Source organism: Neomonachus schauinslandi, chromosome 3 (genome assembly GCF_002201575.2).
Source record: "Neomonachus schauinslandi chromosome 3, ASM220157v2, whole genome shotgun sequence".
Taxonomy (NCBI): Eukaryota; Metazoa; Chordata; class Mammalia; order Carnivora; family Phocidae; genus Neomonachus; species Neomonachus schauinslandi.
This window is the reverse complement of record NC_058405.1, coordinates 141996820-142008919: the sequence shown is the minus strand read 5'-3', so window position 1 is coordinate 142008919 and position 12100 is coordinate 141996820. Positions and strand designations below refer to the sequence as shown.

At 38.0% G+C, this 12100-nt stretch overlaps 1 protein-coding gene across 1 annotated transcript in view; it reads left to right on the top strand.

Annotated features, from left to right (window-relative positions):
• The window catches only part of CERKL (ceramide kinase like), a 110739-nt gene that overhangs the window by 92092 nt on the left and 6547 nt on the right, over window positions 1-12100 (top strand). The window contains exons 5-10 of the mRNA XM_021703046.1: window positions 4666-4808; window positions 9797-9871; window positions 10687-10864; window positions 10948-11007; window positions 11583-11608; window positions 11704-11812. Coding sequence (XP_021558721.1) covers window positions 4666-4808; window positions 9797-9871; window positions 10687-10864; window positions 10948-11007; window positions 11583-11608; window positions 11704-11812 — 591 coding nt within the window. The remainder of the gene's footprint in view (window positions 1-4665; window positions 4809-9796; window positions 9872-10686; window positions 10865-10947; window positions 11008-11582; window positions 11609-11703; window positions 11813-12100) is intronic.

Sequence of the window (12100 nt, the reverse complement as noted above, 5' to 3'; positions counted from 1 at the left end):
CCTTCCATGTTCTTGCAAATGGCAAGATAAAAAGAACAGATTGGTGGTTGCTGGAGGGGAGGAGGATTGGGGATGGGTGAAATGGGTGAGGGAGATCAAGAGGTACAGACTTCCAGTTATAAATAAGTCAGGGGGATATAATGTACAGCATGAAGATTATAGTCAACAACAGTGTATTGCATATTTGAAAGTTGCTAATAGAGATCCTGAAAATTCTCATCACAAGAAAATAATTTTCTTGTAACTTTGTGTGAAGATGGCTGGTAATTAGACTTATTGTGAAGATCACTTGCAATGCACATAAATAACGAATCATTGTTATTAACCTGACACTCACAGAATGTTATATGTCAAATATACTTCAATTAAAAAGAAAGAACAATTCTCTAACAAGTGGAAGCATTTGAAAATGTAATGCACTCTGTTTGTGAGTTCCCTGTTTCTGAACTTGTTCAAAGAGTGGCTATTGGAGCACTTCTTGAGAAATAGGTACAAATGATTTAAGGTGGGGATAAGCTACCCCCAAGATTCTATGGTCTTTTGATGAGAGAGGGGATTCCTTCAAGAACTTGAGGCTGAAGCATTTCTGCCTAATTCAAGTGAAACTATTGATAGGGTGTGGCTAGAAAATCATCTACAGGTTTTTAGACACAGACCAGAGTGTTTAAGATCCAAGAAATATTCTGTGTGTACTATTTAATAAAGCAAAATGGTTTGGTAAATAATGTTTAAGAAATGTTACTTGCTAAGATTTTGGAATTTTTAACAAGTTACATATGTTTCTATGAAGACCCACTATGACAAAGCTAACAGGAACACATCTATCAGTCCTTAAGACTGCTGTTGTGCATCTCCTGTGTATTCTAGCAAACACCCTGAGATCCATTGCTCAAACTTGTAGGAGTGTCACTTTTTATTTGCCCCTATTTTCACTATGCATAGAGAGAAAGTTTTGTAAAGGCAAAGAAAAGAGTACTATCCGGTGCGTAGACTTGAAGCAGCAACAGTTGAATTTACAAGTGTGAACGTGGTTAAGCTATAGTTCTTATGCAGTAATAAATATACTAATGTTTTCCTATTTTTCAGAGTTTTTATTTGAACTGGTTGAATTACACAGTTTTTCTCTCCTTTTTTAAATTTCACCATGAGCTAAACCCATACTGATTTAGACATTATTTGACTAACATTGACATTTGATCACATCGATATCTCTATACTAAGGTATTTTTTAAAAAGTACCTCTTTTCAGAAAAGAAAAAGTTTAAATCAAAACCTAGTAACCTATTAAACATCTCAAAGATGATACTGGTTTGTAGATGAAGATACGCTCATTTAAAAATTATATAAAGAGAACTTTTATGAAGAGAAATAAGGTATCAGCCTCTGGTTGTACTTTTCCAGACAGAATCATTGTATTTGGGGTCATGGAAAGAAGGAGTTTACTTTTTCTGAAAATATAAGAGGTACCACATGCAAAGGATTAGTTACTCTAAGGTTTATGTTTAGGGTAACTCTTTTTTTTTTTTTTTTAAGATTTTATTTATTTATTTGAGAGAGAGAGAGAGAAACAGCATGAGAGGGGATAGGGTCAGAGGGAGAAGCAGGCTCCCCGCCGAGCCAGGAGCCCGATGTGGGACTCGATCCCAGGACTCCGGGATCATGACCTGAGCTGAAGGCAGTTGCTTAACCAATTGAGCCACCCAGGTGCCCTGTTTAGGGTAACTCTTAAGGGTGGTTAAATTAACACATTATAGAAGGTTGTGGGTGGGTGTTTGCTTTGCCTTTTCTTGTAATGTCCAGACTCTTGTGATATGTTTGCATTAAATATATCCCCAAGGTTGAGTAGTATTCCTGGAGGTGATCTTAACGATATAGTAGTTATCAACACATTTTTTTTTCTTAACACATTTAATTCCACATTGATTCTACTGGTAAACTGATTTTCGAAACAGTAAACCTCTCATAAGGTGATTTTCATTAGGTTTCACGTATAGGAAAGGATTATAATACATGGAATAGTAGTAGGGCAGTCTCTAAGGCTGAATTATGATGTTTCAAATCTTCCTTCTGTTACTTATTATGTAATGACCTTGGAAAAGTTATTTAATCTTTCTATGCCTTAGTTTCTTAATTTGAAATTGAAGGTAAAAGTATCTATTGCATATGGTTATTGTCCATATTAAATGTCCAAATTAAATGAGTTAATACATGGAGGGTGCTGAGAACAGTGCTTGGTACATAGTAATTATTCACTAAATGTTACTTTATTGTTGTAATTATCATTTGTTAAAAGTTTCAAAATGTAACATAGAATGTGTTATGACAAAAGTTCAAAGGCAGAGTATGTTCACAGAGGAGCCATCCCTGTCAATTCTAGAAATGAGTTAACATGTACAAGATGCTATGACTGGATGCAGGATCCCAGGGGTCAGATGCTGCCATACTAAATGGAAAAGTCAGGTTCTTCTGTGCTAAGTTAGATGTTTTGTTGGATGACTTCATGTGCTCCTTTTAGATCACACGCATCTCAACAGGTAGAAAGGGCATGAATCTCATAGTTATAATTAAGTTCATAGAATGTTGGCAAATTTCCGAGATCTTTGAAATCCTATTAGACAAGGTTCACAGCAAACCATGGTTTCTTCCTTTATAAAGATGAGGCTAATGCCTACTTCATAGAATTCTGAGGATTTAATAGAAAAGAACTAGCATATTTTCTGACATAAAGTCAACCCTCAGTAGATAGAATCACTTTTTTTTTCTGAATCAGTGACCACATGATGAACCCCTAGAATCCTTTCAGACATAAAATAATACCCCTAGCCAAAAATGACCTGGGTCATATCCCACATCCTGGAGTCTCTCATAACTAGGGTGGACCTGGACCTGCCAGGCTGTGTGCAGTCATAGGGCTGAACCTCAGCTATGGGCAGGGGCTGGAAGGCGAGAGCAAGGTGTGGGGGAGTTGATGAACCCTCAGTCTCTGGATTCACCAACATCTAGAGCTTCTTAAACTTAAGGAACCATTTAAAATCTGGTGACCAGGGCACCTGGGTGGTGCAGTCAGTTGAGCGTCCGACTCTTGGTTTGGCTCAGGTCTGATCTCAGGGTCCTGAGATCAAGCTCCACCTCAGGCTCTGTGCTGAGCATGGAGTCTGCTTGAGTTTCTCTCTCCCTCTTCCTTTACCCCTTCCTCCCGTGCGCACGCTCTCTCTCAAATAAATAAATAAATCTTTAAATAAATAAAACCTCCTGCTCATGGTCCATAGTCTGTTTTGTTTGGCATGTAAAGGTTTTAAATATATTGAATGCTAGTTGATAATGTTGACAAATTAGGAGACTCACTCAAAAATCAGAATCTATGGCTTCTCTAGAAAAATCAAAGGATGAAAAATCTCTAGAAAAATGTGGGCATGCCTCTCAGATGATGTGAGTGGGCTGAACTGAGAATCTGTTCCTCCTTTAGACTCAGTGTGCTCTTCCATTTTTGCTGGGCCCTTAGAGGCCTTGAGTTATGACACCTGCTTTCAATAGCACAAACTCTTCCTCCTTTTGGGTAAATTAATGTGATTTTGCTACTTAAGATTATTTTACATCTTTTTTTTTTAATGTTTTATTTATTTATTCATGAGAGTCAGAGAGAGAGAGGCAGAGGCAGAGGGAGAAGCAGGCTCCCCACCTAGCAGGGAGCCCGATGCGGGACTCGATCCAGGACCCTGGGATCATGACCTGAGCTGAAGGCAGACGCTTAACCATCTGAGCCACGGGCGCCCCTATTTTACATCTTTTAAATACAAATAATTATGAAACAAATTTCTGAAATCTTATATATTACTTTCATGAATTTCTACCACCTCCTCTGCTATAGTCTACTTACCATGGGGTCTTAAAAAAATTATTAGCAGTACTGACTAGGGTCAAAAGGGTAGTAACAATAATTTTTTTTTTAAAAGATTTTATTTATTTATTTGACAGAGACACAGCGAGAGAGGGAACACAAGCAGGGGGAGTGGGAGAGGGAGAAGCAGGCTTCCCACTGAGCAGGGAGCCCGATGCGGGGCTCGATCCCAGGACCCTGGCATCATGACCTGAGCCGAAGGCAGACGCTTAATGACTGAGCCACCCAGGCGCCCCGGTAGTAACAATAATTTAAAAAAGTGCCATCTAGCAGTGATGTCCAAAAGATAAAAAACAGTTCAGGTTTTCAATTACTATATTTATATACTAATGATAAATAGCTTCTTAAAGTTTCATATTTTACATGACTTTTACAGCTGTCTTTTCAGAGCTGTATTGAAAATTAGCACTTGGTTAAATGAATTGCACATAACTGTTAACATAAAATGAGAAGAATATACTTTTGGATATTAACAGAGCAAAACGCAGGTCCAATGTAATTAACATGGTCAAATGTTCTAATGTCTCTTAACCCACTTAAAAATATTTTGTCTATCGGGTCATCGTGTAGGTATTATATATGCAAAGTAAACTTTAGCAGTGCAGTGCTAGAGCCTTCTTACTCACTGACACTTAAACTAAAATGTTGGAAGGTGCGTGTGAGTCACCATGCACGTGAATATATAAGGTTACTCTTTTGAAGTTGAGATTTCAGGAATTATGACCAATTATTTTAAAGTGTTGCATTCTTAATTTCTTGTTTTCTAGTGTCGTCTGTGTTGGTGGAGACGGATCTGCCAGTGAAGCGGCCCATGCTTTGCTTCTCAGAGCCCAGAGGAATGCCGGGAAGGAAACAGGCAGCCCCCTCAACCCTGTCGGAGCGCAGCTTCCACTTGGGTTAATACCTGCAGGCAAGCAGGGGGCCATGGATTTGCTAAATGGAACCTCTCCTCCTCTATTTCTCTGTTTCCCTTCCTAACCTAGACAGTGTAACGCAGAGCTAAATGCACAGACTTTGAATCTGAAAGACCCAAGCTCGTCATCTCCACTATCGAATGGGACAAGTTATTTAATTACTTTGAGCCTCATTTTTCTAATCTGTAAAAAAGATACACATATATTCACCTCATTATAAGGTTATGGTAGTATTAGATGGTATATGTGGAGGATTTAATACATAGTTAAACAATCCACAAATGGGATAATTATTATTCTGCTTTCCCCTATTAGGTCTAATGATCGCACAGCACCAGGTATGAAATTTCCCAACAGGGCCACTTGAGTCAAGCTGCTTACAATGTCATGTGAGGTAAAATGTGGAACTCTCATTATCAGAGTATAAATACATAACCTGGAGTTGGGAATGCCAAAAAGATTCATTCTCACTGCTGTAATTGCCAGCAGCTAGAATAGAACATGACACAGTGAACGCTCCATAGCGTTTATTAAGTGAATGAACATAAAGAAGACGTTGATAGAGCTAGTGCCACTTGAATTAGGCCTAAAATGGGTAGGATCTGGCCTGATGAGGATGAGTTATTTTCTTCATTGCAAAAATAATCAATGCCAAAGCAAAATCCAGGAGCTTGGAGAAATAGAAAATGGGCCATTTGTTGGGTGATGACTGAATCAAAATTTTCCCAAACCATGTGGCTCCGGGACTCCACAAGGAGGTGTCTGAATTGTGTTTGATAAACAGTAGGGAACAATGGGAGGTTGAGAGCAAGGGAACACCCTGCTGGGAGCCTTTGTAGAATTTGTGAGTAGGGGAAGGGAGGGGAAAGCGCTGGGAGCCTGGGAGAACAGCTAGAGCAGCCCTGGCTTCCAGAAGAGAGGGAAACATCTTTCACAAGTTTATTACGCTATGCCAGTCACTCCTCCCAAATTATTTAAACAAACGATAGTGATGGAAAGGGATTATTTCTTTTCATTTGGAAAACCTCACACGATATTCTCTCTACCAGAAAAGCAGAAACAATGGTTGTTTCCTATGAAAATAGGAAATAATGTACCTGGTTACAAAATTCAACCTTCTATCCACTTGATAATCACATTCATTTAGTATGGATTTTAGTATATTTAGTATTGTTCATTGACAGAGAACAAAAGATATACAAATGCTCTTTTAGACTGTGAAGTCTTAAAAAAAAAAAAAGAATTTAAAAGGAGACACGTATTTGGATGTATCCTAATAATTATAAAGCATATAGAGAAAAACCGTTGCTGATCTTTAAGCAGAAGAGAAGAAAATAACCTCAACTGGGGAAAAAAAAGATGCTGGCAAAGAGGGTCCAGCTACTTTGACCGTTCCGTGTCATCTTAATGGCTCTGTCTATAATGGGGCTTTTCAGCCTTTCTTTCCATGCCAAGTGGATGTGCTTAGGTCACTTCCTCTTCACTAGTATACACACTCCCAAGGTCACTTATTAACTGCTGTGAATCACAAATGGAAAGGTGGTTATCCTCACAGGGACGCATTTGACATAAAGTGAATAGTTAGCTAGCAAAACTAGCTAGGTGGGCATGCTTACCTTTTTAATATGCCATTTGAATGCACTTCGCTTAGAAAATACAGCCTGTTGCCAAAATTGTGGTCATTGTATAGGAGTTCCAGCTTATGGATTCCATAAGGAAGGGGGGAGTCATGCGCAGGATGTACTAATAGGAGGACTCAAGGCCCCATCAGGGCTTTGATAGAGAACGGGAACAAGAGCGAGGCAGGAAGCTTCCGAGCTGCACACAGAAGACAGTCTGCCTTTGAAGCCATTTGCCTCCTGGAGAGAGACACCCAGAGGGAGAGTGTTTAGTAAATTACTCCACTGAGCCAACAGACTAAGCCGCTGAATTATGGTCAGACTCAAATGGATCAGTTGTGGGGAAGCCTGTATTTGAACTGCTGGCCATTAGCAATGGTGTGTGTTGCCATGGGAACTGGTGCTAAGGAACTATACAGAGATTCCGATTAAAGGGGTAGGGGGAAGGATAGAGGAAAAAGCCAGAGAGGACATAAAAATAAAAAAGCAATCCAGTTGTTGTAAAACAAGGCTCAATCCACATACTGATGGCTGTGAACCATATATTCCTATAGCGTTCACATAAATAAATTCATGCTTTCCAATTAATTTGAGGAGAACAAAATATTGCCAAGGGACTGTTAATTTCTATGATATTTCAGGCAAAGAACCAAAGTGTAGGTGCAGTTTTCATGAGAATTTTAGATATGCTTGACTAGGAAGTCATTACATCACATTTATCTGTTTGGATGTGGGAGACATTAACGGCCTTATGAATATTCATGGTGTCTGGTTAATTAAGTTAATTGTTCTGCAGAAGTGCTTGCACTTCCAAGGACAATTTTTTTCCTTTTTGCTTTTTGCCTCCATAGTTTCTGCCTGGTATGTCCATCACTCAGGCTTTACATGAACTGCTACTTCTGTCCTTATCCTCTTTGTATTTGGCACATTTTAGCAGGTCTGGGGAGGTGGTGGCGAGCAAAGTTGCTGGTAGCTGTTAAGAAAAATAACTTTTCAGGCTAATTAAAATGTTTACCTTGAGGTAGAACATTTATAGCTTTTGTGAGAATGCTAAAATTACATGGTTGTTATTTATGTGAGCAGCATGTTCTTTTGGCATGTAGACATCTTTTCAGATGGATCACATTTTGTTTTTGGAAATTGTACTCTGTCTTTTAGATTATCCAAACAAAAATACTGAGCAGTCTATAGTATTATCTTTTTATAAGCACTTTCCTCACAAACTTTCCTTTTTGATTCAGGGTGTAAAAAGCTGTTCTTCAGGACTAAGGAATAGGTTAATCAGACTAGAAAATGACTAAAATAATTTCTGGTCATGCCTCTTTGCAAACTCTATGGAATTAAGAACAAGTTGTCAAGGTGCAAAGCCTGAGACATAAAAATTAAAAAAGTGATCTTTAGCAGTCTAAAAGGATTTGTGTTTGGGCATGCTTAGCATACTTCAAACGCAGAGGGAATAAATGGTCTTTATTTTCTTGAGTCATGATATGTGTCATTCTCTATTGCACATGACAACATTACATTATGTTCTTTAATAGCCTTTCTAGAGGAATGCTTTTATGGTCTATTCCTAATTAACCATGGTAATGGAGGAAATGTGTTTCATGGAGTACTGTAATCCATTGATAATCCTAAATATCTCACTCTAATTATGTGGCCTCCTCCAAAACCTTTACCATAAATCTGATTGGGAAGCAAAATAGGTTGATTTGTTTCCTCTCTTCCCTCCCACCCATTCCAGATTAATTAGCAGCAATTAGATGACCAAAGGGCAGGCTGTAGATGGTCAAAGGATAATTGGAAAGGCTTAGGTAATTGACTCCTGGGTAAAGATCCACTGAGTAACAGGTTTCTGGACCCCTCGTTCTTAAACCTTAGGGTGCATATGAGTCACCTTGAGACCTTGCTAAAGCATGGACACCTGGGCCTCACTTCCACACCTTCTGTTTCCAATCTTTGGAGGTGGGACCCAGATATTTGCCTTTTTAACGAGCTTCCAGATAATGTTGATGCTCCTGATCCCTAGACCATACATTCTAGATGAGTGCCTCTTCAAGTTACTGTTCATAAACAAAACCTGAGGATCTTATAAAATGCAGACTCTGATTCAGTAGGTCTGGAGTGGGACCCGAGAGTCAACATTTTAATAAGCACCCAGGTATTGTCCTAAGCACCAGGGTATTGTGGCTGGACAGTGGGCCATATTCTGAGTACCAAAGGTCAGAGCATCATTTGCCCTTTGATGAATCAGTTGAAACAGGGTTAACTAATTAGGGTTGAGATGGACTTTTTTTTGAACTGGTATTACTAGAGGTCTGGAAGTCATTAATATTAGTTAAGTCCCTTATGATGATTATTTTAATGACAGCCTTGGTTGAAAATGTCTGAATTGCCTCAGCTTCTTCAACTCAACAGCCCTAGAACACATCAGTGCAAGTGACACAAATCGAAGAGATCATGTATGACCACACAGGAATGTTCCCAATTAACAAATCCAGGGGCTAACCTTCATGCTTTCATAGCTCCAGGCTGTTAACTGCTTTTCTTTCTTGTACTCTGTAATTCCAGAAAATTTGTAGCCTCTTAATTTTAAATCCTTTTAACCTCCTGGGAATGGCAGGGGTTAGTTGATGTTTTCCTCTTCAAAAGAAGGCTTTTACCCCAAGATCTCAGAGACACGTAAATGTTATAGAAGCCTGACTTGAGAGAACTCTTTTCTTCTGTAGGCTGGTGGCAAAAATCCATGTGGATCATAAATTATCCTAATCATTATGAAAATAAGAAACCTATAATGTCTCAAAACAGACTTTTATAGCATGTTAAATACCATGGAATTAAATATTTCTTTAGGATATCATTTGTCATATAAGAGGGAAATCCCCTCTTGGATGAAAGCTTATCTCAAAGATTCATTAAAGGTATTTAGAAACTGTCTTTTGTACTTTACAGTGATTTTAGATTGTTACTATTTGGATTTTTATTTATATATTTATGCATTTGTCTCTGCTCTTCCAAGACAGCCTTAGTGCTGTTGGTGCTCATTTTGTGATAGAAGTTAGAAGCCCACTCATTGGAGGTGGAGTAGACTTTGATATAGCTAGTATATTTTAGTAGAAACTAGACAATGATGGAAAAAGCTGTGAGCAAGTAGATACTATGAACTATTTACTAATTTTAAGTTGTTTAAAGGCTAAACAGTGATTTGGCAACCATTTGATGTGAATCGAAGCTGTGAATGAACACTTACAAACTTCCATTAATTTTTTCATTTGAACATTACATAGTGGTATCTGTAAAGTAAGCAAGTGCCTAACTTGAAACATAACACTACATTGATTTTACATGTTTTGAAATTGATTTGGCAGGCTCTACCAACGTACTGGCACACTCTCTTCATGGGATCCCTCACGTGGTAACTGCAACTTTGCACATTATAATGGGTAAGAATTCTTTCAAAGAAGTTCATGTTTTATAAGGAAGTTTGTTTTTTTATAAGGAAGCTTTTATATTTACATAACGTGATTTTATTTCTGTCAGACATATCTAAGGAAGGACAAGTTCTTTGTCTTTCAAAGCAGAGAAATGTTTTACTGAAAACCAAAAGTCAATTAGGCGAAGCTTTACCATTTGGACTGCTTCCCTTTTCAGAGTCCAGGCACTATAAAGAGCAGAAAATGAAGTTTTACTATAATCTCGTGAGAAAAGAAAATCATCATGATGGTCAAGGTCACAATTTTACAATCAAGATAGTGAAAACCCATGCATCCTATTTAAGTATATCAGATACTATTGTTGGACTACATGAAGACTATAGGGCTGGGATGATGTTATTAAAAGAAAAACACAAAGAGAAAAAAAAAAAGTACACCGCATAGCCACTCTAGAATTGTGATTATTCCAGTTGATGGAAGGTCTGTAAACTCAGATAAGTACAATGCAAAACTACTGTTAAATCTAAGTTTACTTTGCACATGTACTTCAACTTGACTTCCTTAACCATGTTTTAAATGAAATAACAATAAGCTGCAGTATTTACTCCTTTGTGTTTTTCTTCCTTAGTACCTGAAAAAGTTACAAATGGCAGCTGTAGTAGTTGTAGGTTAAGGGAGATGAAGAGAAAGCAAGGATATTTATCCTGGTATGAAGTTGCTCGAGAACTTCTATAAGTAAATAAATAGGCTCTTCTTTGTTTGCCATTTTGACAACTTGCCCTACTCCTCTCACTGCTTGACTAATATCCAACATGATATTCAAGGGCACGTACAACCAGTTGATGTCTGCACTTTTAGCACCACTGGCAAGCTTCTTCGCTTTGGGTTCTCAGCCATGTTTGGCTTTGGTGGAAGAACTTTGGCCCTGGCAGAAAAAAATCGATGGATGTCACCCAACCAACGAAGGGATTTTGCGGTCATGAAGGCACTGGCAAAACTTAAGTAAGTTGTTTTTTTTCCTTAAGCCAAAAATTTTATATCTTAGAGTACATGAATGTTAATAGCAAATTTTTCTGTATTTTTAGGCCTGAAGACTGTGAAATATCTTTTTTACCATGTATCAGCTCTCACGGTTTACAAGAAAGGTAGGTAAAGAGCTCAAAGTGATGTAAACATCTATATCTTTCTTTAAAGCATGGAACAGTTTGATATACACAATGTATTGGTCTTGTGATCTTTGGTTGTTTTTTGAAAATAGTAGCAAAGTATATAGAGTAGTGAAGTTCTAGTAGGCCGTGTAGTTTGACTTCTGTCTTCAGAAACAACGATTCACTCCATCCATCCATCCATCCATCCATCCATCAGCCTGTTTATTGAATACTACATACCAGGCACTTTGGATACAACACTCAGCCGAAAAACAAACAAAACCCATGGTTTTTGCCCTCAGAATTTCAGTCTAGTGTGGAACACAAATATTACTCAAAGCCACACAAAGCAAATGTTCTAGTCTTTAAAAGAAATGGAAAATCATTGTTATGGATGATACCACCTTTAAATGAATCAGCACAGTATAGTGCAGTAATGGAATATACTCACATATTTTTACTTAGTGTATCTAATCTAAGAAAATATTTAACATATTAGGTTCTTGAAGTTTCTCAATTGAATAGATGTTATTTTTTGTGTGATGTGGTTTTCTTTGTGTTCTTACTTTTAGGAAGGCGGAAGGATCTCCCAAATCTGGTAAGCTTAAAAGTACCTCCTTGAGAACTGAGCTAGGCTCTGTTGACATTTTGCTCTGGTGAGGGAAAGTAACCAATCTCTTCCATTGCCTTTAGCCGGCAGTGACCACTGGCAGACCATCCAGGGTCAGTTCTTGAATGTCAGCATTATGGCAATCCCTTGCCTGTGTTCAGTGGCACCTAGAGGCTTGGCACCTACTACCAGGTTAGTAAGTATTTTTATTGAATCACTGATACTTTTCTATAAACCAGTTTTTTTCTTTTAGAATACCTTGCTAACTTTTGGCTGACTAGAATATTATCAACAGGTAGTGTCTTTTGGACTGTGATAATATTAGAGATCCCAAGGGACTTAGCATCAGAGTAGGCTGAGACCAACTGTTAAACTGGAAATGCTAGATGATCACTGATTTCATATTACTGAGGCTAAAATATTTCTTGGGTTTTATTAACATGATTTTATTGTGTCATTTTTTGCCTACTTTGCTTGCTT